Source organism: Takifugu rubripes, chromosome 12 (assembly GCF_901000725.2).
Source record: "Takifugu rubripes chromosome 12, fTakRub1.2, whole genome shotgun sequence".
NCBI classification, from domain to species: domain Eukaryota; kingdom Metazoa; phylum Chordata; class Actinopteri; order Tetraodontiformes; family Tetraodontidae; genus Takifugu; species Takifugu rubripes.
Window position 1 is genome coordinate 9,203,442 of NC_042296.1, and position 27,121 is coordinate 9,230,562.

The window sequence follows — 27,121 nt, forward strand, 5'->3', positions numbered from 1 at the left end:
TTTTAAAACCAGAAAGAAATGCTGATTTTTAAACAGAAATGTGTTTCATCAGTGCAAATTTTGGACTTTAAATTTCTAAGCGAGTCATTTTTTAAAGGTTTTAGCTGGTTGTGGATTTAAGATTTTAGAAATGTATAAGTTAATTTTAGAAAGAGCTTTGTTTGTGCTTGACAGTCACAATGTGCTTACAGCCACTCACTCGAGCATGGACCAAACTTGCAAACACAAAACCTCTTTTTCATTTAACCCTGGAACCTTCAGAGCCAGTAATGTCTCCCACACTGTCGTGTTGCGCCCCCTAAAGGCCGGATACTTCAAGTTATTATATATTATCCCAGTTATTTTATTTAAATCAGCTCTACAACAGCCCCCATCAAGACTGCCGAAGCAGGTCAGGCCTTGTTTTTACTGCCACAGAAATTAAACCGTTTCTTCCAGAATTTCCATGACTCAAATCCTTCTCTGCATGAACTGAACAGAGTTTTGTAAAACAAACCTGTCAAAGCCTGATAAAAGGTCCTTGTGTGCACCCCTTGACACTTACTTATTTAAACTACAGCACGCATGGCAGGACTGAAGGGTAAAAAATGTCAACATTTGGTGGGCAGGGCAAGCGTAATGGAGTTATTTGGTTGTCAAATCCTATGTTCATGGGTCAATACTTTTATTTTAACATACATTTTATTTTGAAGGTGCGTGAGTTGCATTGTGGGTAATTGGCGGAAACTGACTGCAGCAGCAAGAAGCGCTGTAGAACTCACCTGGGAAGGAAGGAAAAGCAAGATTAAGTGTTTTGGTTGGTGTGTGGGAAAGAAAGCTGAAACGATGAAGATGACAGAAAGAAAGAAAGTGAAAAGGAAAATAGAAGGAATAAAGTGCAACTATAACTATAATTATGAACAGCACATCCAGAGATTAGGTCACCAGATCTATCAATCAGTTAAATTATTAAACAATGATAAATGCGGGCATATATTCTAAAATAAGTGGTTATGTAACCAAGCTGTGATCAGCCTGTGACCAATTTTCTAGTGGTGGTTGTTAGGAAGCGTTTGACCAATGCTGAAAAATGTAAAAGTATCTAAAACAAAACATGACTGAATCTGATAACAGAGTGAAAAAGGAAACTGAATTTTTATAATCCTAAAAAAATAAAAATAAAGGCACATTTCAACAACTCTGAATTCATATTAAACTGAATGATAATACCAAGTGTCCGGTCAAAACAACATGCTTTTATCACATCTTCTCTGCTAGGGAATTACCCCCATTTATGAGGTCGGTTACAATAACGCAAATGAATTATCCATGTAAAAAAAATTCCAAACCAGTTGAACATTTTTGGAGTTATGATTTGAATAAACACGTGATTCATCAGCTCAGTAACTTCAGGCACAGGAGTCAGTGCGAAGCTAAAGAGCTGAATGAAATAAAGTGTTTAGAACTGTGTTTTAATCGAGCATAATAAGAGAAACTCACAATGATCATTTGAATCTTGAACCAAGTGTAACATGGCAATAATAGCTTTTACCCTAATGCTCTACAGCACACACATCTAACATGATTCATTATCAAAGCATATTAAAAATGTATCAAAATGAATAAAGATTAGCATAAAACAACATTTCTCCGAGCAGCTGTAGCGCGACGCGCTCAGCAAGTAATTTGCTCTCTGGATATAGAAGCGCTGTTTCTTATTTTCTTCTCAGAATTTAAAAAGAGAGGAGGAAAAAACAAAAAGCATGAAATCGAAAATGTCGCTGGTGAGATAAGGAAATCTTGACCACAGATGTGATCTAGAAACGTGCTAAAATAAAGGCTGTAACTGCATATTCTCTAAACACACAAGCTTAAAATGCCCGTCGACCCTCTCTTCGTGTCCTCCTGCTTCTTATGGCGCTTCACAGTCCACTTCACGGGAGTTCGGGTCGCAGAGCTTCACCTCACACTCTTTTTCCTCATTGGACTTAGATGATTGTGGTACAGGAAGAAAAAACAACACAATTTGATTTAACTTCATTCAACTAACCTCTGTTCCAGAAGAAAGGGGGGGGGGTTCCAATTTATCCAATTTAAAATGTCTCTTTTTGAAAATATAATGTCCATCGAGGACCTCTCGGGTACACAGGACATGTGGCTAATGTGACAATGTTCTCCAGAACTGGGTTCTAACGTGTGGTTCTAGTGCCTCATTTGTAGCCCAGCTTTCACTCAGACAGCAGAGATACTCACAGGAGAGTCCTGCGATCCGGAATCTGCAGAGAAAAAGAACCTCTATTCAGCTGCTGCACTGGGCCCAGTCTCATTTTAATGGTCCTGATCTGATCCAATTTCCAAAATAACAGCAAAGCGACAAGCTCAAATAACTTTTATGTCAAATGAAACTGATCGATGCTTCTGTGTTACATCAAAAAAGGATTCACGATTCAAAATTGACGATCTCGCGACTAGATTTTACACCAGTATCCAAATCTGACTTATTTCCCATCGTGTTATAATCAGGAAGCACGTTCTCTCTTCAGTGTCATCGAAACAAACTGACCCTTGTCCTTGTCCTTGTCCTTCAGGAGCCCCTTGTCAGAACCAGAGAGTGACACGGCAGTGTCCTTGGGTTTACCTACACACACGCACACACACACACACAATTATTAATTACAGTCAGATAAGTTGTTTCTGTTGATGCTTTTTGGTTAAACTAAGAAGAATCAGAAACGTTTTTAATACAAGCTTCACATTTGTTCTTCATGCAGGTGTTCAAACATCTGCTGGCAAACTGCTGCACTTACCGATGCAGAACTTCTTAATGACCAGGATGAGAAGGCCTCCGATGAGGATCACAACTACGACGGGAATTCCGACTGCTAGCAGGATTTTTGTGGTGTCGTCTGGAGCTTTCTTATCTACAACACAGCAACACTTTTTAGGCCTCTTCCTCAACATAAAAATGGGACATTCACTTCCCACACTCATCTTTTTAGACTGCTCTTAATACGCAGTAATGAAATGTGTGTACATTAAAAAGAAGACCAAGATTCTTACCCCAAAACTTCACAACACGCAGACTGGAAGGAGTATGACTTAGTTCGCAGTAATAATCGGAATTATCACTCCTTGGAATCTCCACAGATTCTGTTTTCTGAAACGTGCCGTCTCCATTTGGCAGAATATCCGTGCTGTTCACGCCGTCCTCTCTGGTTAGAACCCGACCACCGAGTTTGATCTGGAGGACGGTCTTTGTTGGGGTAAAACCCGTAGCCATGCATTTCAGCACCATGTTTGTCGGATCTTTGGCACCCGTTATAAACACATATAAGTCGGGTTTAGCTGGAAAACAAGAACCAACATTGTCAGAGAAGCCCTCAGTACCAGCAGAGTCACTTAGTTTCTATTAGGTTGATATTTCCTGAGCAAATAGTCTGCAATACATACCAGGGATTTCATTCTTATTCTGATAGTCCAAAAATCTTTTCAACCAGGTTACACATTCCTTCTGCAAATAGGCCATGGTGTACTCCCTCAGGACCTGGACCTTGTCCCATCTGGTCTTGGTTTCACGCGCCGCATCATCGCGGGCATCCCAAATCTCCTGGTTTTCATTGAAGGCCAGAAAGTTTGCACCATCGTAGCTATACTTGTCGATGCCATGGAGAAATCTCGGTTCACCGTGATCGATGTCAGCGTCACAGCCGTGCATCCACTGGAGGATGTGGATGTCTGAAACGCAGGGGAGTGGAATAAATCACAAGCTGCATTCCACTTTTTCATTTCAGGGTTTTTATTTAAGTTATGGGCAGTGGCAGACAGAACTTTGGAGGGTAGGTGCCATGCAGGACGCATTCGGAGCACCGCCGCGGTACCCTTGAGCAAGGTAGCAAAGCCCCAAACGCTCACATAGGCCCTGCAATGAGCTGGTGACTGTCAAAAACTATCCTGATCAAATCTCCTATTCTTGAATCCCATTAAAAGCCTGGACTTTTAATGGTCCTCACCTGAGTCATTCTGCCTGTACCGAGTCTTGAGAATGTTGATGTTGACCTTGAACCACTGCTGCTTGCTCTTGCGTGACTCTGTCCCTTTTTCCCAGTAGCTCTTGTCAAGTTCCTTTTCCATCCACTTCTGCCTGGGAACCTTTTTCTGTGCGTCACTGTCAAAGTAGTCGATCACGTTGCCGTCCAGTACACCCATGGCTGTGAACTCATGTATACCCTGACGACTGATAGGTTGGGAGGTCGCCGTATAGATGTAATGAAGGGAATGTTTCTCTGAGAATCAAACACAAACAATACATGAAAGCTGAAGCATATTATAGAAAACAAAACTCGACTTAAGCGCTTGCAGACAATTTTGAGAGCAACAGATATAATCTGATGTCGGGCGGGGTGCGTTGTTTATTGCTCGGACCTTGTCATTTCCATTCTGCTGACTTTATATGTCATTATAAAACACACACACACACACATACATATATACAAACACATACATGCACACATTACTCACTCTCACTCATTTTCTACCGCTTGTTCCTCCACTGAGGGTCGCGGGGGGGCTGGAGCCTATCCCAGCTCAATGGGCGGAGGCAGGGTACACCCTGGATTGGTCGCCAGTCAATCGCAGGGCTAACACATACAGACACACAACTACTCACTCTCTCACTCACTCACACCTACGGGCAATTTAGAGTTTCCAATTAGCCTAATCCCCAATCATGCATGTCTTTGGACTGTGGGAGGAAGCCGGAGTACCCGGAGAGAACCCACACAGGCACAGGGAGAACATGCAAACTCCACACAGAAAGTCCCCAATCAGTCCCAACCGGGGATCGAACCCGGGGCCTTCTTGCTGTGAGGCAACAGTGCTAACCACCACACCACCGTGCCGCCATGCACACATTAATACATACAAATACCAGTGGTGGGCCGTCAGGGCCTGCAAGGCCTTCTCTGCTGGCCTAAAAATATCTGAATCACAGACCGATGTTAATTATATTTTCAAAATATAATTAACATCAGTCAAATAATATTTTGTCCATTAATATGTATTAAATAATTCCATATGTATTAAATAATTCCAAATGGTCTGTCTGCTTCCTTTCATTGCCAGCCCCCTGGTTGCGCTGCTTCCAGACGTGTATTTTCATATTCAAGCATTTAACCAATCACATTTCAGCCACTATCTGTTGCCAGGGTCAGAGAAATCTGCCTGGAGGCCTTCACAATCAGTTCTGCAGGCCCTGTAGCATAAAAAAAATGTCGATCCAACTGTTGCTTCAACCAATCAGATTTTGAGTTGGCGACACCAAGGCCTTCCAGCAGGCGTAGGAAACGTCAGCGTATTCACGCGCTTTGATTGGATAGTCAGAGAGTGCACGAGCCAGAGCTAGCAAACTGCATCTGTAGGGAGCTGCACAAGCAAAGATATTGTTGTATTGATTTAATAGCGGTTTTGTCAACCCACGATGGCTGAAGTAGGAAAAGAAATGGATTTGGTCGCAGATTTACTGTCAAAGCCATTTTCAAGACTGACTTTTCAAGAAAAGCTGGACATCGTTAAGCAAGGTCGGGCAACTCCGAAACTAGCAAGTCTGTCGCAACCGGGAAAAGGATTTGTCTGCCACTTTCAGTCCGCTAACTACGAGCGGTACTCCGGGCTCACAGGCTCCGAGGAACGCTGCTAATTGTCTTGCTGGGAGTGCTTGTTATTTGCCACTGATCGACATGGTGTTTGGAGCCACACTGGGTTTGTAAACTTGGCTTGCCTAACCAAGGCAGCAGCGAGGCATCAAAGCACTGCCGGACACTTACAAGCGACGGTGCTTTCCAAAACTTTCGGGGAAACCAGAGTGGATCTGCAGCTGAGCGAGCAAGTGCGCAGGGAAACGGAGCTTCACAACGAAAAGGTGAAGAAAAATAGGGAAATCTTAAAAAGACTGATAGACTGTGTCATTTTTTGGGCAAGCAGGAACTTTCATTTCGGGGCACGATGAAAGCGCTGGATCCAAAAACAGAGGAAACTATGTGGAGCTTCTTTCTCTCATTGCTGAGAGCAACACGGATTTACATTACCACCTGTCCACTAATAAAGTGTTTAGTGGGACGTCGGGCAAAATACAAAACGACCTGATCACTTCTATTGCTGAAGTGATGGGGGAAGAGATCAGAAGGGAAGTTAATAAAGCACCGTTTGTCTCTGTTATGGTGGATGAGACGACAGACGCGAGTAACGCAGCGCAGCTCGCGCTGGTTCTGCGTTATGTAACGGACACAGGTGTCAAGGAGCGGTTTGTGAGATTTTAAGATGTTACCAGTGGGAAGCGAGCCGATGACATTGCAGGTCTTATCATCCGATTTTTGGTGGAAAATGAATGTCTGGGTAAAGTTGTGGCACAGGGTTTTGACGGTGCAGCGGTCATGTCTTCTGGATTAAATGGGGTGCAGGCTAAAGTTAAGGAGAGGGCACCTTTGGCTTTATTCATACACTGCTATGCACATCGGCTCAATTTAGTATTGACTCAGGGGGCGTCAAAGCTTAAAGAATGCAAGATCTTTTTCGCCCACCTCAGTGGCCTTGCTGCATTTTTTTCTAGATCGCCTCGGCGCACGCAACTACTGGACAAAATCTGCCAGCGGCGTCTCCCTCGTGTGGCACCGACACTGTGGCAGTACACATCCAGAGTGGTCAATACAGTCTTTGAGAAGAGAGATGCCATGAAGGAACTGTTCCATCACATTCTGGAGCATCATGACGAGTATGATGAGGACTCTGTGCGCTGTGCTGATGGATTTAAAGCACGTCTGAATGATTTTGAGTTTTGTTTTTTGCTTAACACGTTTAATGGCATTTTTGAGTACTCGGATGTGCTCTTTTCAATACTACAGGACAAAAAACTGGATGTACAGTTTTGTCTGGCAAGGGTGAAGGAGTGACTTTTATAGTACGATACCAAGGAGTGGTGAGGATGCCATGGACTATTGGATTCGTCTTAATAAGTCTATTGATGCTGTGGATGAGTGCCTCAGGAGGCGTGGGAAACATGTGGACGACCCCACCGCTGAGGTTGTGATGATGTTCATAAGTCATTGTCCTGACCCTGCTCTTTCTCTGTCATTTCAAATTAAGCCCCCCGAAGAGTGGACAGCTGCTGAGGTCCAGCGCCGCTTGGACAGTCATGTGGGACAGATGAAAGGTGTTGCGGCTAATACGCACTTGGTGACCAATGCCTTGTCGGCTCAAGCTCCTGTTTATTCCTGCGATCTTCAGGACTCTGCTGAACTGATTCCCTTTTGTCCACCCAAAGCCAATTATGAGTCCCCACAGCCGCTGTCAGGATCAGGAGGCCAGCCACACACTTCAGCCAGTGCCACACCAGAACCTGTGACTCAGCAAATGGTGGCTATGTTTGACAAGGTTCTTTCCCTGTGCACTGCCTCGGTGACTAATAGCAGGCAGAGGGCAGGTCGCGGTCAATTTCCTCAGCGTCCCCAAGGCAGAGCGTGCCAAGTTTGTGGTTCTAGCGAACACACCACTCATTCACACTGTAGGTTGTACAGACTATGTCTTAACTGTTTTGGACCTGGTCATATGAGAAATGAATGTGCACAGAAGACCAGGCTCCCGTCAGCCACTGCTCCATCTACTGGTGATTTAAACTAGTTGGCCTGTGTGATAAGAGGGGCAGCATGGGCAGTGTTATAGATACCCTCACCAATCCTCCTGATCCTCACTCTGTGTAAGTTGACTGTTGTAAAAGCTACTCTGAAGACAAGACTGTCATTCTGGTTGGGTCTCAAAGAATTGAGGGAGCTAGTGAACTGTTTTATACTCCTGTGTCAGTGAGCAATCGAATGTCTTTGAGAGGGATGCTAGATTCAGGAAGCATGTCATGTACACTTAGTGAATCAGCAGAGGCCAAGTTAAGAGCGGCTGGTGTTGTCTTAATTCCACAACCTGTCCCCGAGCAGGTGGTTCTCATTGGTTGTGGTGGTCTTGTTACGCAACCTAAATGTATCTATGATTTGGACATTGAGATTTATGGCTGGAAGTTTGTGGTGCCAACGTTTCTGGTGCCTGGGCAGAGGGATGAGTTTATTGTTGGCACTAATGTGATCCGTCCTGTTGTCCAGAAGATGAACTCTGAAGAGAAATATTGGGAGATGCTATCCTCATGTACATCCGATCCTGACTGTGAGCTGTTTCTCCAGTTACTGAGTTGCTCTTCCCGGTGGTTGGGCCCAGAGGTTCCTGATAAGGTGGGAACAGTGAGATTACAACAGGCTGTGACACTGCTTCCTCAGAAGGAATACATTGTTTGGGGGAAGCTGCCAGCATCTGCTCCTGTGTCCCCTGGCAGCACAGTCATTGTAGAGCCTACATCCGCACGCTCTACACCCAAGAACATCATGGTTGGTCGAATTGTTGCGCCTATGTGGGGTGATCGCTGGGTCCCCATGAAGATCCTCAATCCCACACAGACTGCTGTTACTTTACGGCGTAATGCAAAGCTAGCTGACGTGTTCCCCTGTGTTGCCATGGAAGACTTTCCTGTTGCCCAGGGTCTTTGTAAAACCCAGTTAGGTTCATCGCCTGTTCTCACTGGCCACCAGAGTGGCCCAAGTGACACTGTGCAGCTGTTGAAGGATTGTGGTCTCGGTGACATTGACATGGGGGGCTGTGAAGTGTCAGATGAGTGGAAGGGCAGGCTTGCCGATCTGTTGTTGGCCTTTCAGGATGTGTTCTCTAGAGATGGTCTGGATTGTGGGGAGGCAAAGAAGTTTGTCCATCGGATTCACCTTGCTGACGACCGTCCCTTTCGGCTGCCGTTCCGCAGAGTTCCACCTGCTCATTATCAGAAGTTGAGAGAAGTTCTGTCTGAAATGGAAATGAGGGGCATAATCAGCAAATCCATCAGTGAATATGCCTCTCCCCTGGTGTTGGTGTGGAAGAAGTCAGGGGATTTACGAATATGTACTGACTTTCGTTGGCTTAATGCTAGGTCTGTTAAAGACGCCCATCCACTGCCACACCAGTCGGACTGCCTTGCTGCCCTTGGGGGTAACGCCTTCTTCAGCACTATGGATCTGACCTCAGGGTTCTACAACATCCCTCTCCATCAGTCTGACAGGCATTACACAGCCTTTACTACACCTCTTGGCCTTTATGAATACAACCGCCTGCCCCAGGGCCTCTGCAACAGTCCAGCCTCCTTTATGCGGATGATGCTTAGCATATTCGGTGACCTCAACTTCTCAAACCTTCTGTGTTACCTTGATGACTTGTTGGTGTTTGCACCTTCTGTAGAGGAGTCTTTAAGCCGCCTCAGTGTTGTCTTCTCCCGGTTGAGATCTAGTAACTTGAAGCTTTCTCAGAAGAAGTGTCATTTTCTCAGAACGTCAGTTAAATTTCTGGGTCATGTTGTGAGCGCTGACGGTGTTTCTGTGGATCAGGAGAAGGTGAGCGCCATCTCTGGGTTTAGGAGGGAGGACTTGATGGAATCTGATGGCTGTACTCCGTCCCAGCAGAAGGTCAGATCTTTTCTCGGAATGGTCCTGTTTTATCAGCATTTCATTCCTGCATGTTCCCGTATTGCCAAGCCTCTCTATGCCTTAACAGCTGGCCAGAAGCGGAGGACTAAAGGTGGTCAGGGCCGATGTAAACCTGGAACATACAGACAGTTAACACCTCAGGATTGGTCCCCTGAGTGTGATGGAGCCTTTGAACAACTAAAAACTGCGCTCCTCGATTGTGTGGTTCTGGCTCACCCGGATTTTGATAGACCTTTTATCCTCTCCACTGATGCTTCCACTGACGGGCTTGGAGCTGTTCTTTCTCAGGTGCCGGCAGGTGAGGAGAGGGCAAGACCGGTTGCGTTTGCTAGCAAGTCCCTAAGCTGCAGCCAGGCTAAGTACCCTGCTCACAGACTTGAGTTTCTGGCTCTCAAGTGGGCAGCTTGTGACAAGTTCAGTCATTGGCTCAAAGGCCATCAGTTCACAGTCTGGACTGATAATAACCCGCTCACGTACATCTTGGCCAAAGCTGAAACTGGACGCCTGTGAACAGCGGTGGGTCTCCAAACTGGCTCCGTACAACTTTGACGTTAAGTATGTCCCTGGCAGGCTGAACGTTGTTGCGGATGCCCTTAGTCGACGGCCTTTTGTCAAACCGTTAGCCGAGCATCTCCTTTCTGAGCCTTACATTGATCTGTTGAAACAGGCTTGTGAAGTGAGGGAGGAGTCCGTGCAGGATGCTTTTCATCTGACCTGCCAACCTCAGTCATTGGTCGGTCCTGCTTTTTCTACTGCAGTCAATGTCTCCATGTCTGAGGACGAAGTCTCCACCGTCCTGTCAGCCTCCAATGACTGGGAGGTCGCGTCCAGACATCGTGCTGTTTCTTTGGCTGACCATTTAAGTGCGCTTGTTGGTCCTGAGCCTTGCCTGTCGTCAGCGTTGTCCAAACATGAGCTCCAGTCCCACCAGGAGAGTGATGTTGTTGTTTCCAGGGTTGCCTTCTTTCTGAACCGGAAAATCAGGCCTTCCAGACTTGAGCGTGCCCATGAAACTCAGCAGGTCCTAAGAATTTTGAAGCAATGGGAAAGGCTGGCAGTTATTGAAGGAATTCTGTATCGCGTCACTAAGGACCCTTTGACCAGGCACAAGCGCTTCCAGTTTGTTGTTCCAGAGTCCCTCAAGTAATCTGTGCTCTCTGGCATCCATGACAACGCAGGTCACCAAGGGCAGCCACGCACTTTGTCACTGGCACGTCAGCGGTTCTTTTGGTATGAGATGGAAAAGGATGTCCGCAACTATGTAAGACAATGTCCACGGTGTGTTCTCAGTAAGACTCCAGAACCATCCGCCAGAGCCCCACTGGAGAACATAAAGACCAGTGTGCCACTGGAGTTGGTATGCATTGACTTTTGGTCTGCGGAGGACAACAACAATAAATCGGTTGATGTCCTTGTTGTCACTGACCATTTTACTAAATTGGCACATGCATTCCCTTGCCACGACCAAACTGCAAAGAATGTGGCTAAGAAGCTTTTCGATGGATTCTTCTGCATTTATGGCTTTCCTCAGCGTATCCATTCCGACCAAGGTGCTACCTTTGAGAGTGAGTTGGTGGCAGAGTTGCTAGAAATGGGTGGCATCATCAAATCTCATACCACACCGTACCACCCCATGGGCAATGGCATCACTGAGCGGTTTAACAGAACGTTGGGGAACATGTTGAGATCTTTGCCCCCAAGGACGAAGCAGTGGTGGCCGCAGATGATCCAGTCTTTGACATTTGTATATAATTGCACAGCTCATGAAACAACAGGCTTTGCGCCCTTCTATCTGATGTTTGGGAGGGTTCCCCGGTTACCAATCGATCTCCTCTTCGTGAACATTCTCCATGATGACTCTGTATGCCATTACAATACCTATGTCAAGTCACTTATGGAAGATCTTCGGTCCGCCATGATCTTGGCTCAAGGAAACAGCGCTGAACCAGAACCACCAGTCGGACCAGTACAATAACCGGGTCAGGGGCTTACCTCTTTCTGTTGGGGACAGAGTATTGTTGGCAAATAAAGGAGTTAAAGGAAAAAGGAAGCTGTCTGACAAGTGGGAGGCGGTTGTTTATGATGTTGTTGCTTCTAAGCCAGACCTCCACATATACAAAATCCGAGACCAAGCGGGTAATGAAAAAACTGTGCATCGCAACTTACTGCTTCAGGTCAGACTGAGCCTTTGTCACGTCCAGCGAAACATCCAGCAGCAAGAACTGCTGGATGTTTCGCTGGACGTGACAAAGGCTCAGTCTGCCGTTGGTGTTGATGTTGTCCCAGAGGAACCTGGAGTATCAGTGGGGGGTAGGGAAGTTGAATCCTCCCGGCCCAGTGCCATTCCAAGTTTGAGTGAGTCTAGTGTTGACCGCACAGCATCCTGGGTCCAACAGCAGTCACCCAATGAGGGAATGGAACCTGATGTGATGTCCTGTGACTGTCCCACAGAGTTTGCTGGTCCCCCCTTGGTCCCTTGTGATGAGGTACACAAACTTTCTGATGACTTTTCTGATTTGGGTCACAACCTTACCACACGATTTGGTAGGCTTGTTAAGCCAGTCTGTAGATTGATTGAATCTATGACTCAGGTAGAGTCTTTGTTTGGCACTGAGAAAGTTCGTTCTCCTATTGTAACTATTTGAATTTTGTGGCCTCCCCTCTTTTGATTGATTAGTGCTGGAACTTGTGATTTTGTTGGGCTACATGCTACCTATATCTAACACTCCCATGCACATTGTAAATGGTCGCTATTTTGTGGTGTAAAGGGCACCACTTATTGCCTTTTATTCTTTAAATAGGAAACTGTCTTGCGGATATTTTTTTTTTAGCAGCCAGCTTTATGTGCTTTTGGTATTTTGTGTAATTCTAGGGAGGTGAATGTAACAGGGACATATAATATTGTATTATAATTACACAAAATTGTTCTTTTGTTTACTATTGTTGAACATACCTGGTGTTTGTTTTACTGTGCTGTCTTGGTCCTCCAGTCACTTCGTCTGTATTTTATTTCTTCTTCGTGTGTCCCCCTTGGTGCACCTGTATAAATTTGAGGGTCGCGACTTCCTCTTCCCTTTTGCAATTCTCGTGTTGGGAAGAGGTCAGTCATCTTTTGTAATCCCTTGTTTTAAGTGTCTTTTTGTTATTATTTTGTCTTAATTTGTCACTCTTATAACACTACAGTTCTATTCAAGTTTATATTGAGCTCTGATGTTGCTCCAATGTAGTGTTTTATTGATGTGAACAGGTGCGATGGTGCTAACTCCATGTTGTCTTCTCTGTAGTTTGGGCTGGATCAGCAAATAGCGGCACATGTTAATTTTGCTGTTTTATTTTGACCAGATTAAACGGAGAGTGCCTCCAAAAGTTCAACTGTGTCCCGTGGCTACTCTACGCACCACAACCACAAAAATAACACAACGCAGACATACACCGGTCACATTTGTTCGTTGTAAATGTTATCTTTTGCAACTTTCAATGTTAGTGTTCTATTTATTGAGTTCTGGTTGTTGATGTATTTAATTACTGTTTTAATTACTGGTTGCACTCTCACACCATAAGCCAGGTTATGTTACGATACATGGTGGTAGCGGACCCGAACGCAGGCCAGGACACAGTGGGGGAGAGGTCAAGGGCTTTATTTACAGGGAAGGGGAGCACACATTAACAGAAACAGTCCTCCTGGACCGCATGGGGATCGGGAGGCAGCGTCCGCCCGTCCCAGGTCCATCGGCGAGTTCCCAAACCAGACGCAGTCCCCCTGGACTGCCGGGAACTCAGAACACCGGTGAGTCCTCCACACGCTGCAGTCCTCCTGGACCGGCGAGGACTCGGGAGTCCGGCGCAACACGCTCGCCTCACGAACGTGCCCCGAGACACTGGGGACAAAGCAGTCCTCCTGGACTGCTGGCGATTAGGAGGCAGCGTCTGCCCCTCCAAGGTCCATCGGCGAGTTCACAAACCAGACGCAGTCCCCCTGGACTGCCGGGAACTAGGAACACCGGTGAGTCCTCAAACGGCTGCAGTCCTCCTGGACCGGCGAGGACTCTGGAGTCCGGCGCAACACGCTCGCCTCACGAACGTGCCCCGAGACACTGAGGGCAGAGGCAGTCCTCCTAGACTGCAGGGGAGCAGGAGCGGTCCTCCAGGAGACACGGAACAGGAGCGGCCCTCCAGGAAAACCAGGAATAGGAGCAGCCCTCCAAGGCAACAGGAACACAGGATCAGGAGCCAACACCAAGGAACCCAAACAAGCTCCCACACTAGACCAACAAACAGACTCCCAACACAAACAGACACCCCGGCCCTGACAGGCAGGCACAACCTGCTTAAATAGGCAGCAAGATGTAAATTGCCTACAGGTGCGCCCGCCTGCAGTGCCAGCTGCACCCAATTGTGCTCAACACCACACCCTGCAGGCCAAAGACAGACACAACCCAGAAATCCCAACATTACCTCCCCCTCAACGGGCGCCTCCTGGCGTCCAACAAGGACCATCAAGCTGAGCACAGCCAAGGCGACAGGGAAGGTTACTATCAAGGGAGGGGAGGGGAAGGGAGGGGTCGTGTCCTTAGCTCCACCATCCTGACCCGCCGGGTCCACACTGGCCGGGGTGTTCTGTTACGATACATGGTGGTAGCGGACCCGAACGCAGGCCAGGACACAGTGGGGGAGAGGTCAAGGGCTTTATTTACAGGGAAGGGGAGCACACATTAACAGAAACAGTCCTCCTGGACCGCATGGGGATCGGGAGGCAGCGTCCGCCCGTCCCAGGTCCATCGGCGAGTTCCCAAACCAGACGCAGTCCCCCTGGACTGCCGGGAACTCGGAACACCGGTGAGTCCTCCACACGCTGCAGTCCTCCTGGACCGGCGAGGACTCGGGAGTCCGGCGCAACACGCTCGCCTCACGAACGTGCCCCGAGACACTGGGGACAAAGCAGTCCTCCTGGACTGCTGGCGATTAGGAGGCAGTGTCTGCCCCTCCAAGGTCCATCGGCGAGTTCCCAAACCAGACGCAGTCCCCCTGGACTGCCGGGAACTAGGAACACCGGTGAGTCCTCAAACGGCTGCAGTCCTCCTGGACCGGCGAGGACTCGGGAGTCCGGCGCAACACGCTCGCCTCACGAACGTGCCCCGAGACACTGAGGGCAGAGGCAGTCCTCCTAGACTGCAGGGGAGCAGGAGCGGTCCTCCAGGAGACACAGAACAGGAACAGGAGCGGCCCTCCAGGAAAACCAGGAATAGGAGCAGCCCTCCAAGGCAACAGGAACACAGGAACAGGAGCCAACACCAAGGAACCCAAACAAGCTCCCACACTAGACCAACAAACAGACTCCCAACACGAACAGACACCCCGGCACTGACAGGCAGGCACAACCTGCTTAAATAGGCAGCAAGATGTAAATTGCCTACAGGTGCGCCCGCCTGCAGTGCCAGCTGTACCCAATTGTGCTCAACACCACACCCTGCAGGCCAAAGACAGACACAACCCAGAAATCCCAACAGGTTATGTGTGTGATTGAAGACCTCGTGTCTTCAGTTCCGTGTTTAATAAAATGGCGCTCTTCTGCAGCCGAACTGTAGAATAAGCTGGAAGAAGTCTGCGTCTGAGTTCTTCCTCAACCATGAATCCTCCAACCTCCAACCATGAAAACTCGCCACAATAATATTGAATTTTTTCAGGTCATTTGGGTGATATTTTATGTGTGTCACAGCTGTACCTGCAGTGTAAGTTTTATAGCCATAAAATAGTTATTGAGGGTTGGGTTGATTCAGACGGACCACTACTGAAGGCCTAGGTGTGAAATGCTCGGCCAGCCACTGACAAATACAGATATATGATTTGTGTATACAGTAAATCGCCTACAATGTGGCGTATCTTTTCTATTAACTACGGGCTGTGACTTTTTATTTTACAGAGACAAAAATAAGGCCTTTAAAGAAAGAAAACATATAGATGTCATAAATTTATAAAGCATTCGTGCTAAATTCATTGCATAAACTGGATATTCTAATGTCAGGAGACTGGTATATATCACTTTCGCTTTCACTTTTAGCCGTAACACCATTTCTTCCTTGGCGTGAGAATAAAAACGAGTAAAAGGCGACTTACCTGGGTTGACTGTGGGCCCTAGCCCCAGTATACCAAAAACCAGGATGAAAAACGGAGTTAGTTCCATCGCTGTTTACCTTCCGAAAGTTCCTCGTGGTGTGTCGGAGGCTCCTCCTAATTCCTGGTGTTGGTGAGAATGGGGCGTTCAGGGACTCTGCGTTTATTACAAACTCTTCGAACGTACTAAATGTACATACGTATATTTAGACATACATAAGACGTACATTAGAAAAAAGAACCAACCCCTATTAGACACGAGATGTTTTGATTTCTCCATTTCTGTACACATTTATAGTTATATCTGTATAGTTCTCTCTCTCTCTGGACCCATAAACGCAACAGCGAAGACCTGTTGTCCTCATGTTCTGTATACACCCGTTGTCGTCGGGGTCAAAATGACCCGTCTTCACTAAACCCTCAATATAAGCAGCTTAATTAAATTTTAAACACCAAATTTCATCTTGCTTGAAGAAACAACTTGTCATTCACCACAAAATGTGTTAAAACCTGAGTTTTCCCTGTCCACACCTCCTTTGTTGCGGTTGTAGTCCAGGATGATGACTGGCTTCCTGTCCCCACGATCGCTAATGACACCGTCTCTGTGCAGTGTGCTCAGAAGAACTACATTCTTGTTTTTCTTTGGGAGGTAGGAAACTAGAGTGGTGGTGGGCATGAAGGCAAACTTTGATGAGAGGACCGCTCTCTTTTCTTTGATGCAAGCAGTGCAGGTGGGAGCTCAGGCTTGTTCTTTCGAACTGTACCAACCATGGTGATCTTCCTCTTCAGGAGCTGCTGTCCGAGTTCATAAGAGGTGAAGAAATTATCACATGTCACATTGTAACCCCTCAGTCCCTCTGTCACATCAAGCACAACTCGCATCCCCTGGTTCTTCTCTGGGCATCCACTGGTCGGCTTCCCGGTATAGATTTGCATTCTCCAAGCATAGCTTGATTTGGCATCACAAGCCACCCATGACTTGATCCCATATTTTGCTGGCTTGCTGGGCATATACTGCCGGAAAGGACAACGACCTTTGGACAGAAGACATTAGCATCAGTGATTAGTATCAGTGTCACAGAAAACAGTCAAAGAAATCAATAGTAAAAATCACTTTTATTAGAAATATGAAAATAGTTTACCTCTAAATGGAACCAGTTGCTCATCCACTGTTACGTCAGGCCCTGGATTGTAGAGATAGGGCAGCCGCTCCACCCACTTGTCCCAGACCTCTCTTATGGCTGCAAGTTTGTCTGTCACACGTCTTGCTGGTCTTGACTCACGGTCATCAAATCGTAGCAGTCTTGAGTAGGTGTGAAAGAGTTTGAGTGGCATTGTGGCTCGGAAAATTGGTCTTCCACTCTCTTCGTCCCATAGACTAGCTGCAGCCTCCCCTCGGGACCTATATACACCTGCTAATATTAGCAGCCCTAAGTAGGCCTGCAGGTCAGTCTCATCATCTTTGTCCAGCTGTCTCCATATTTGCGAAAACCCTGCAGATTTGTCATCTTCAGGATGTTCTGTTGAGGACCATGTTATTTTGCCATTTTTTGAAAGGAAAGTCTCTCTTTCAGCTTCAGGGTTTTCTTCTTCTTCTGAAGACGATTCATCATGCTCTGGGTTGTATTCCTCCCCATCTTCTTCTGCTGATAAATCCTCCACTTCCTCTTCTGAATCAGAGCTGTCTTGTTGGACATCTGTAAAAATCAGCTCTAGAGCCTCTTCAGCATTGTAACGTGCACTCATGGTCGTAGCAGAGAGAGAACTCGGGGTCCTGTCATCTGCAGCACCTTTATATTCTCTCTGCAGTCTGCGGGAACACCACCTGTCTTGTGTTGTTTATGTCTGCTACTGATTGAGCTGAGACACATCTAAAACACTGTGACATTATGTGGTGTGTAAATAACTCTGTGACCTTGATTTCTACTCTATTTGCCTCACGGGTCATTTTGACCCGAAGACCACATTTGTACTTTTTTTTGTACAGCTTACATGGAAATGTGAATAAAAGCAACATTTCACTTTTTTACTGTTGGGGCCAATCTAGGAAAAGTCATAGAATTTCAAGTTAAAAAAATATCGTTTAGGGGATTCTTTGGGGGTTTTTAATGCAGTGGCGGGTCATTTTGACCCGAGGACAACACGACGAAAGCCCTAATTACTGTCTTTAAAGCGACTCAAAGTGCTCTCAAAACACGGAACTTTACCAAAAACAAGGAAGGGGTCTTATTTTATCAAGAAACATGTACTTTGCAAATATGGCAGTGTCATGAGCATTATACATTTATACAACATTAAACAGATGTACAGTTAGTGTGAAAAATAAAAAAGAATTGGATCAACTGCTCTTATTTTAGTATTTAAAATTTGTCATTTAAATCATACAGGTTATATATGCACTTGACACTGAAGATGCATTTCGTTGCCTTGTACTTGTGACATGTGTAATGACAATAAAGTTGAATTTAATCTAATCTAATCTAAAAGATAGTATATATTGTGTATGTAATTTGTGGAGAGTTTTGTCAGGTGGAGCAGGGAGAACCTTCTGCAGCTCAACGTGACCAAGACGAAGGAGATGGTGGTGGATTTCAGTAAAAGCAAGTCCCCTCCCTCCCCAGTCTGCATTAGTGGGAAAGATGTGGAAATAGTCCCATTTTACAGGTTCCTGGGTGTTCAGCTGGACAATAAACTGGAGTGGTCCACAAACACCGATGCTGTCTACAAGAAGGCCATGAGCAGACTCTATTTCCTCAGGAGACTCAGGTCCTTCAGTGTTTGCAGCAGGATGCTCCAGATGTTCTACCAGTCTGTTATGGCTAGCACCATCTTCTTTGCTGTAGTGTGCTGGGGAGCAGGCATTAAAGCAAAGGATGCCAACAGACTTAACAAACTCATTAAAAAGGCAGGGTCTGTTGTTGGCTGTAGACTTGATAACTTGGACGAGGTGGTGAGGGACAGGATGGTGTTGAAACTGCGGACAATCATGGACAGTCCCTCCCACCCCCTCCATAACACAGTGGACAAACTGAGAAGCAGCTTCAGCAGCAGACTCCTGCAGCCTCGCTGCTCTAAGGAACGGTACAGGAAGTCATTCCTGCCGTCCGCCATCAGACTGTATAACTCATCCAAACCCAGCCAATAACAATAACTGTGTAATGTTCATGTTGTAATTTCATTTCTATTTTATTCTATATTTATGTATATATGCTTATAATGCTTATAATATGTATACTGTATATTATATTATGTGTATATATATACAGTATATGCTTATAATATATGCTGTATATATGCTTATAACGTCTGTATTTATTTATTCTGTTTCTATACTTTGTATAGGGTGCTATTACAATTCAATTTCCCCACGGGGATGAATAAAGTTTATTTTAATCTTAATCTTAATCTTAATTGCGACCTCCTTCCAGCAGGGGTCACTGTGCTGGGAGCGCTCTTCCCGGAGGTGGCCCTTGGACACGTCAGAACAGCGAGGGGATCTTTGTGCGCATGCTCCGCTCAGGTTCTTTTTCAAACTCCGGGAGAACCACAGAACGGTACGTATGTGTTCTGTTCAATGTTCTGACTCTTTGAGCTCGCAAACTGAAGAAAGACACATTGCAAAATGATTTGTCTAACACGAGATACGAGAGAGCGACAGTAGTTCGGCGTATTTTGGTGTATTCGGGCCAGGGAGAGTCTTCTTTAGTCCACGTAAGCGATTGAATCAGCGATTAGCCCCCTACAGACAAGACTCTTCTTTCTTTCGTCTTTCTTTTGCAGAAAAGACTCGTCTTTCCTTCGTTTAAATATCAAAATCAAACATCAAAATGACTGTGCGGTGTTCGGCGTCACATCTGTGCGATATGATCAGGTCATTGTAGTGTGAGCCTGGCGTTGATGTTGTTGGGAGCGAACAGATGATGGAGTGAGATTTCTTGCAGATGAGGAAGGAAGTGCATGTGTTCGTGCTCCTGGCTCTGCTGGGGCTGTCCGTGGCCGAAGAGGGGGCACGTCTACTGGCCTCTAAATCCCTGCTGAACCGGTATGCTGTGGAGGGCCGCGACCTCACCCTCCAGTACAACATCTATAATGTGGGATCCAGGTAAGCTCGTCATGACGTCTTCGAACCCCACCTGGTGCTCGTGATAAGTGAAACTGCTCTTTGAAGATGCTCTGAGTTATCAAAACCACCATTATCATTTCATATTTATCAAGTCTGATCCTTTGGGTGCAGCTTTAAATATATATTTAAATATTATATATTTACAAAGAAACCTCGTGGCAGGTGTGTGTGTCTGCATGATAGAGAGTGTGTGTGTGTGTGTGTTTTTTTCTACCCTCTGCCTGTTAAGGTGACGGTTGCATCACTGATGTTTTTGGTGAGAAATGCTTCCCTTTCTGTGCTCCGTGTCTCTAGCGCTGCTCTGGAAGTGGAACTGTCGGACGATTCGTTTCCCCCTGAAGATTTTGGGATTGTTTCTGGAATGCTGAACGTCAAATGGGAAAGAATTGCACCGTATCCTCCCACTTTGCCTTTTTGATTTTGTACGGCTCATTGGTTTTTAGTTTGTAGTATCAAAGTTGCGTCATAAATTACAAATAGTGTTGGTATTGTTAAGAAATCTGAGTTCTCATTACAATAGACCTGCTACCCTCAAAAGAGAGAAATATTCTTTAAAACCAGAAAGAAATGCTGATTTTTAAACAGAAATGTGTTTCATCAGTGCAAATTTTGGACTTTAAATTTCTAAGCGAGTCATTTTTTAAAGGTTTTAGCTGCTTGTGGATTTAAGATTTTAGGAGTTTCTAAGTTAATTTTAGAAAGAGCTTTGTTTGTGCTTGACAGTCACAATGTGCTTACAGCCACTCACTCGTGCATGGACCAAACTTGCAAACAAAAAACCTTTTTCATTTAACCCTGGAACCTTCAGAGCCAGTAATGTCTCCCACACTGTCGTGTTGCGCCCCCTAAAGGCCGGATACTTCAACTTCACCTCTGCGTCGGTCAGCTACGTGGCCCAGGAGGGAGGAGAAGTTGTGGTAAGTCAGTTAACATAACCATTAATGCACATGAAGACACCTAAACTGTTTGTTACTTCTATAGGTTGGCTTCACTAGTGCACCCGGCCAGGGAGGCATCCTGGCTCAGAGGGAATTTGACCGTCGTTTTTCACCACACTATGTGAGTCGTGCACGCACGTTTTAGCTGCTGAAACACACGTAGTTTTAATGTTTTTAGACTGGAAAAGATGACTTCCCCTCTATGCTTTCTAGCTGGACTGGGCTGCGTTCGGAGTGATGACGTTACCCTCCATCGGTATCCCGCTGCTCCTCTGGTACTCCAGCAAGAGGAAGTATGATTCCCCAAAGACGAAGAAGAACTGAGGCCCTGCTCGGGGTGTGTGGGGTCGGAGCATTCGGTGGACACGCAGGAGCTGGTTAACCCATATTGGGGGGAAAAAAAAGAGGAAAACATGTGAAAAATGGGGAAAAGGAGACATTTTGTGCATGGTGACCCGTGTTAATGACATCTCTGTTGGGTGGTGGTCGAGTCTAACTGGTCATCTTTGCTTCATGCTGTCTAAAAGGTTCAGGTTCCATTAACTAAGGCAGATCCCACTGTCAGATTCTATGTAAGCGTGCAGGTATTAATCAGAACTCTGGCAGAAATGTACAATAAAACACGTGGTGGATTTTCTGAAGCCGTTTCTGTCTGGTGGGGTTGATTCCAGCTACATGTTCTTCTGCCTTCGGCGAGACTCTGGTAGCTGCAGGACGGAGCGTTCATTATGACGCATGTTTGTGCTGCTTCAACGGAGGTTCTAGAAGACTTCATCAGGTCCAGGAGTGAAACATGCTGGCAGAAAAGAACCGTCAAGGTCAGTCTAAGAGAAGAACTGGACCCCTAAAGAAGGAATCCATTGTCTCATCCCTCAGCTGTTGGGAGGCTAGCTGGGCTGCTGTGGCTCAACACCAGCACTCCTCAATGGGCTTGGATCCCCCCACAAGCAACAGTGGCAGGAAAAAATGGTCTTTAACAGGAAGAAACCTTAAAGCAGGACCAGGCTCATGGGGGCAGGGAGACACAGAACGAGGGAAAATACTGATGCCAGAGTAACAAACACGTTCCAGCTGTCAAAATCCCAGAAATGCAGAAGATCCAGCTGAATGTTCCTCTGCAAAGGTGGAGGAATCCCGAGCGACCGTACGGAAACATCCGGGATCCCATGTCAGTCAACGGAAGAGTGGAGAGACGAAGCCTCACAAAGCACCGAGGCTTCCACAAGTCTGGTCTGGTGTGGATGAAACAGATACGATGGTGGGGGCCACAGGCGGGTCCTGGGTTGTAATGCCTTAACCTGCACATTCGTGGTGAGCCCAGTCAGAAGCAGTAGACATTACTGGCCAACTCTAAATCTGCCTCAGGACAGAGATTTCCAGCTGTGCATGGAGCCGGAGTCTATCTGGCTCGAGGCCGGAAGGGAAGGGGGGCGTTAACAAGCTGCTATCTGGAGGCTCGAGGACCAGGGAGCTGGTCGAGAGATGCTAACCAACAATAGATTAGAAAACCATATGGAAACTGTTGGATCGCAGTACCTCTCGTGTGTCACTGCCAATCCGCGTGTTCTTTAAATGAAGACTTCAAGTAAACAAATGTCAATTTCAAAATGTATTTAGCAAACAGATGTATTTAGCAAACAGAATCAATTCAAGATACAAATATTACAGAGCTCCGGGCCAGTTCATAACCCTAGCAACAACAAAGTCAATTGCCAGGGCATGAAGTCTGACGACCTAACTATCCCTTGGCCCAGTCTTTTATAGAACAATATATGTAAATTATTGATGCTAATTCAGTCCAATCCAGTCCTTCTTCTTGGATGACCCCATCTTCTTCTTCCAGCCTCCTTTGGTGTTGGTGTGGTCCTTCTTCTCCATTATCTTCTCCAGATGGCCAGGTCCGAAGTCATATTCCTGCCAAGGAACTTATCAACACCAGTAAACTACGTTGTCATGTTTTACGATGGGGATCTACCAATTCCTGTCTGGCTGGCTCCAACTGTCTGACCAGTCTTCAGGTCAAGGAAGGGTCAACTGACTTGCTTATGTGTATTCCTACTAAAGAGTATATAGTATTCCTAACTTCTAAACTAACTAACATAAAACAAAACATATAGTATAACACATGCTAATAAGATAAAAGATGCTAACAAGATAAAATAATTCTCTTCAAAACGCAACACAAAATCTTCAATGATTGTAAAATTCATCTGACTTTGTCAGTCATCAGAGTTGATGCTGCTCATCCTTCATGGTATGCTAGAGGGATTAGCCTGTTAGCCAAGAGGGGTTAGCCTGTCATTGCAAATAACACAAGATGCTTCTCTCCTGCCTCAATGGAAACATCATCTCGTTATCAGAGAAAAGACACTAAATTTGTCATAATTCTTTATTTCATTGCTTTTATATGTACTTAAAAAACATCAAAAACTAGAATAAAAACGTAATTTAGACATCAGCGTGGTGGATGTTCGCGTTTCAGTGACCTGCTGGCAACAAAAAGGGAGACTCTCCACCTTTTTATGAAGATATCCACATTTATTTAGTTCAAAGAGCTTCTGCTTGAGCAGCAGAGACAACAGAACGCAACATCTCACACATGCTGAACTGTTCCTGAGGCCTTCAGAAATAATACGCTGGAGCTGAGGAGGGGACCTGGGGACGTCCTCATCGTCACAGCTCAGACTTCAGGAGCTTTTTGGCTTTCTTCATGTTGCTCATCACTGGGGGAGAATCAAGAAGCGTTCACTTTTCTACCTGTCGCTCTTGGCCTCGGCTTCGGTGAGCTGCTGAGGGACTACTTACAGAGTCTGATGTCCCCTGTTTCATACGCGTACATCTTGTTGGAGTAGCGGCCGGTGATGTCAGCCCTGACCGTCATCGAGGGGTCTGTGAGGATGAGACGCTTTAAAGTGTCTCTCTTTTTAAAACTTTTACCTCTGTCAAGCACGAGCGTGTAACCAGGTTAATGCAATATTAATAGATTAATGGACGAGTCAATATTTGTGTACACACAGTTTTACACAACATATTTCACATGCGCCTTGATTTTAACATGAAATTTCAAACTCTCAATTGGCCACAGAACAGGAAATGCACTTAAAGGTCCTTGATAAACTTTAATACTCGGAGTTCTTACCAACAAAAATGATTCTGGGGACATACTGTCCATCAGGGGAGAGGTGCTTGTCTGTTGTTTCATACTGTCAGTGGAGAAAGAGAAGGTCACCTTCACCAAACAGTGAAGACCTGAGGAAATGTTTGTGCCGTCCTTTCACGCATCACGTGGCTTTAAGTGAAATTGACTTTGGGATTTTCCAGCTCTCACTAATGAACCAAACCGTGCTAGAATTCACCTAATTGTCTCTGAGTTGGACAAACTCACCACCAGATTTAGGACAATAAATTCTTCATCGATTGATCTTTGAAGCTCGACCTCATCAGCAAAACTCTTCTTCAGGGCTGCAAGGGAGGGAAAAGAGGGGACTCAACGGCGTGGTCCGTGATTTGTGGTGTGTGTTTGTGGGGCGGGTCTCACCCTGGCTGTGTGGACAGTCCTCCAGGTGGAAGATGACCATCAGAGGCTTGTTGCTGAAACACAGGCTCCCTTTTGTTAGTTTCAGCTACAACTTAACCATTGACAACATTTGCATCAGCAAAAGAGCTGCAAGTCTTGATGACATACCGGGACCTGGACCAGTACAGAGCCTCTTCGTAGGTCTGAGCCCAGATCAGCTGATCTCCCCAACCTGGACAGCCACATTCCAGAGGTCAGATTCGTTATCCTTGTCAGACACAGTCATCATTCTGCCATGAGTCTGAGAGAATGGAACAAACCTCTGGACAGAGTCTGAGGGATCCTCTTGCCAGTCTTTGGGATGTATTTGCCATCAGTGCACGCCACCACCAAGACCAGGAAGGCTGACAACGCTGCTCGGATCATTTTCAAGGCCTTGCGGAAGATGACAAACACACATGAAACACCGGTACAGTTGAGATGTTCACACCGAATGAAAGGATGATGGGAGAAGATCTCATCTGCTCGTCTCAAGGATGTGACCACGGTCACCACACCCAGAAGATCCCAGACCCAGGAAACTCATGGTCACCACCACGGTGTGATGATGAAACACACAAGAAACACAAAGATAAGCTGCATCCTACCTGTTCTGTCAGTCGGGAGGGAGTCAAAGGTCCACAACGCCAGGATCTGTGGCCTCGCTATCACCTGGTGGGTATTTAAATACCTGCCCCTCTGAGGTCCCGCCCTCTGCCCCTCTGAGGTCCCGCCCTCTTTGGATGTGGAACATGGAGCTGAGGTGGATCACAGCACAGCTGTCTTCATCACTGACTGGTCTTTCTGTGATTGGCTGAAATCCATATCAAAGTCAACAATCTGATTCAGAGTATTTGAAATGCAAGGGTCAGATCCTCGCCCTGGGACACACCTGCACACGCACTGGCTGACTGTACGTGTGTCCACACGTGGGTGCGGAACCAATTTGGGATGACAAAACAAACAGCAGTAAAATGATATTGTAACGTATGTCATCTGTATTAAGGATAAGGATAAAGGATAATAGACTTTATTGATCCCACATCGGGGAAATTGCACGTTACAGTGGTGTACAATACAGAAAAGTACTAAAAGAAAAAAAAAAGAAAAAGACTCTTATATCATGTACATTGCTATGTACATTGTACAGTATATACAGAAATTATGTACAGGAGGAGTGTCGGACAGTGTGAAGAAAAAAATAAGGTGCAAATAAGACATTCCAGAGGTAGGATGATTAGTTAGTGCAAATATGCCAACCCTGGGTTATTGGTGCTGCATTAGGAGTAGTGCATGTTGAACAATCTGACGGCAGTTGGGATTAATGACCTGCGGTAACGCTCCCTTTTACACCGTGGGTGTAACAGTCTGCTGCTGATAGGAGCTGCTTAAGGCCCCCACAGTCTCGTGTAGGGGTGAGAGGGGGTGTCCATAATTGATGTCAGCTTAGCTAACATCCTCCTCTCACCCACAGTCCAGGACTGAGCCAGCCCGTCTGACCAGTTTGCTGAGTCTCTTCCTGTCCCTCTCTGAGCTCCCACAGCTCCAGCAGACCACCGCGTAGAAGATCACTGATGCCACCACAGTCATAAAAAGTCCTCAGCAGTGACCTGCACACTCCAAAGGACCTCAGTCTCCTCAACAGATGGAGACGACTTTGGCCCTTCTTGTACAGGGCGTCTGTGTTATGAGTCCAGTCCAGTTTATTGTTGAGATGAACACCCAGGTATTTGTACTCCTCCACGATCTCAACGTCCAAACCCTGGATGTTCACGGGTGCAGTGTGAGGAGCCTTCCTACCGAAGTCGATCACCACCTCCTTTGTCTTGCTGGTGTTGATGCGCAGATGGTTCAGTTCACACCAGGCGACAAAGTTGGTGATGACCTCCCTGTCCTCCAGTTCGTTCCCCTCTGACACACGTCCAACGATGGCTGTATGGTCGGAGAACTTATAACAATGATATTATTTTTATGTAATTAAGGACTTCTTCTTAATGTTCTGGAAGTGTTTGATGTCTTCAAAGGTACCTTTGGTATATAAAACAAGCTTTTACAACATTTTGTAACCTTCCAAAAAGATGGTCTCACTTTTTTATACAGTGTAAACCCAGTTTAAACCGGTCCAAGAAGTCTAAACCAAGTCTAAAGCATTTTAAGTCCAAAAAAAGACCGTCAGTATAAACCCAGCCTAGAGCCAGTGTAAACCCAGTCCAGTCAGTCTAAACCCAGTCCAGAGCCAGTCTAAACCCAGTCCAGAGCCAGTCTAAGTCAGTCTAAACCCAGTCCAGAGCCAGTCTAAACCCAGTCCAGAGCCAGTCTAAACCCAGTCCAGAGCCAGTCCAGTCAGTCTAAACCCAGTCCAGAGCCAGTCTAAACCCAGTCCAGAGCCAGTCTAAGTCAGTCTAAACCCAGTCCAGAGCCAGTCTAAGTCAGTCTAAACCCAGTCCAGAGCCAGTCTAAACCCAGTCCAGAGCCAGTCTAAGTCAGTCTAAACCCAGTCCAGAGCCAGTCCAGTCAGTCTAAACCCAGTCCAGAGCCAGTCTAAACCCAGTCCAGAGCCAGTCTAAGTCAGTCTAAACCCAGTCCAGAGCCAGTCTAAGTCAGTCTAAACCCAGTCCAGAGCCAGTCTAAACCCAGTCCAGAGCCAGTCTAAACCCAGTCCAGAGCCAGTCCAGTCAGTCTAAACCCAGTCCAGAGCCAGTCTAAACCCAGTCCAGAGCCAGTCTAAACCCAGTCCAGAGCCAGTCCAGTCAGTCTAAACCCAGTCCAGAGCCAGTCTAAACCCAGTCCAGAGCCAGTCCAGTCAGTCTAAACCCAGTCCAGAGCCAGTCTAAACCCAGTCCAGAGCCAGTCT

General features: G+C 46.2%; 4 protein-coding genes and 1 long non-coding RNA gene across 6 annotated transcripts; 2 read left to right on the forward strand and 3 right to left on the reverse strand.

The window, feature by feature from the left end:
- Positions 1-1,107: 1,107 nt before the first annotated feature.
- On the reverse strand, positions 1,108-20,126 carry LOC101077153 (H-2 class I histocompatibility antigen, alpha chain-like). Of its 2 annotated transcripts, none has more exons than XM_029844962.1 (9): positions 19,988-20,126; positions 15,654-15,774; positions 3,990-4,262; positions 3,430-3,714; positions 3,040-3,324; positions 2,787-2,900; positions 2,543-2,617; positions 2,233-2,255; positions 1,108-1,966 (listed from the first exon to the last, which is right to left on the reverse strand). In XM_029844962.1, the coding sequence occupies exons 2-9, from the start codon at positions 15,718-15,720 to the stop codon at positions 1,892-1,894; spliced, it is 1,197 nt and encodes a 398-aa protein (XP_029700822.1). In that variant the 5' UTR covers positions 15,721-15,774; positions 19,988-20,126; the 3' UTR covers positions 1,108-1,891. The 2 variants fall into 2 exon arrangements, with proteins under 2 accessions (XP_029700822.1, XP_029700823.1); XM_029844963.1 differs by having other exon boundaries at positions 1,108-1,980.
- On the forward strand, positions 12,512-12,907 carry LOC115251696 (uncharacterized). Its single transcript, XR_003890231.1, has 2 exons — positions 12,512-12,639; positions 12,824-12,907. It is a non-coding gene; the product is annotated as an uncharacterized lncRNA (long non-coding RNA).
- On the reverse strand, positions 16,187-16,994 carry LOC115251695 (piggyBac transposable element-derived protein 4-like). The gene is made up of 2 exons (XM_029844964.1): positions 16,793-16,994; positions 16,187-16,684 (listed from the first exon to the last, which is right to left on the reverse strand). The coding sequence occupies exons 1-2, from the start codon at positions 16,983-16,985 to the stop codon at positions 16,308-16,310; spliced, it is 570 nt and encodes a 189-aa protein (XP_029700824.1). The 5' UTR covers positions 16,986-16,994; the 3' UTR covers positions 16,187-16,307.
- ssr2 (signal sequence receptor, beta) lies at positions 17,909-21,352 on the forward strand. The gene is made up of 7 exons (XM_003969200.3): positions 17,909-17,914; positions 19,082-19,204; positions 19,592-19,752; positions 20,068-20,166; positions 20,582-20,690; positions 20,755-20,832; positions 20,925-21,352. The coding sequence occupies exons 1-7, from the start codon at positions 17,909-17,911 to the stop codon at positions 21,033-21,035; spliced, it is 687 nt and encodes a 228-aa protein (XP_003969249.2). The 3' UTR covers positions 21,036-21,352.
- A 1,876-nt stretch (positions 21,353-23,228) lies between these two features.
- Positions 23,229-25,008, reverse strand: agr2 (anterior gradient 2). Its single transcript, XM_003969199.3, has 8 exons — positions 24,876-25,008; positions 24,549-24,663; positions 24,397-24,460; positions 24,250-24,302; positions 24,097-24,173; positions 23,851-23,914; positions 23,517-23,600; positions 23,229-23,434 (listed from the first exon to the last, which is right to left on the reverse strand). The coding sequence occupies exons 2-8, from the start codon at positions 24,652-24,654 to the stop codon at positions 23,385-23,387; spliced, it is 498 nt and encodes a 165-aa protein (XP_003969248.1). The 5' UTR covers positions 24,655-24,663; positions 24,876-25,008; the 3' UTR covers positions 23,229-23,384.
- Between the last annotated feature and the right edge of the window lie 2,113 nt (positions 25,009-27,121).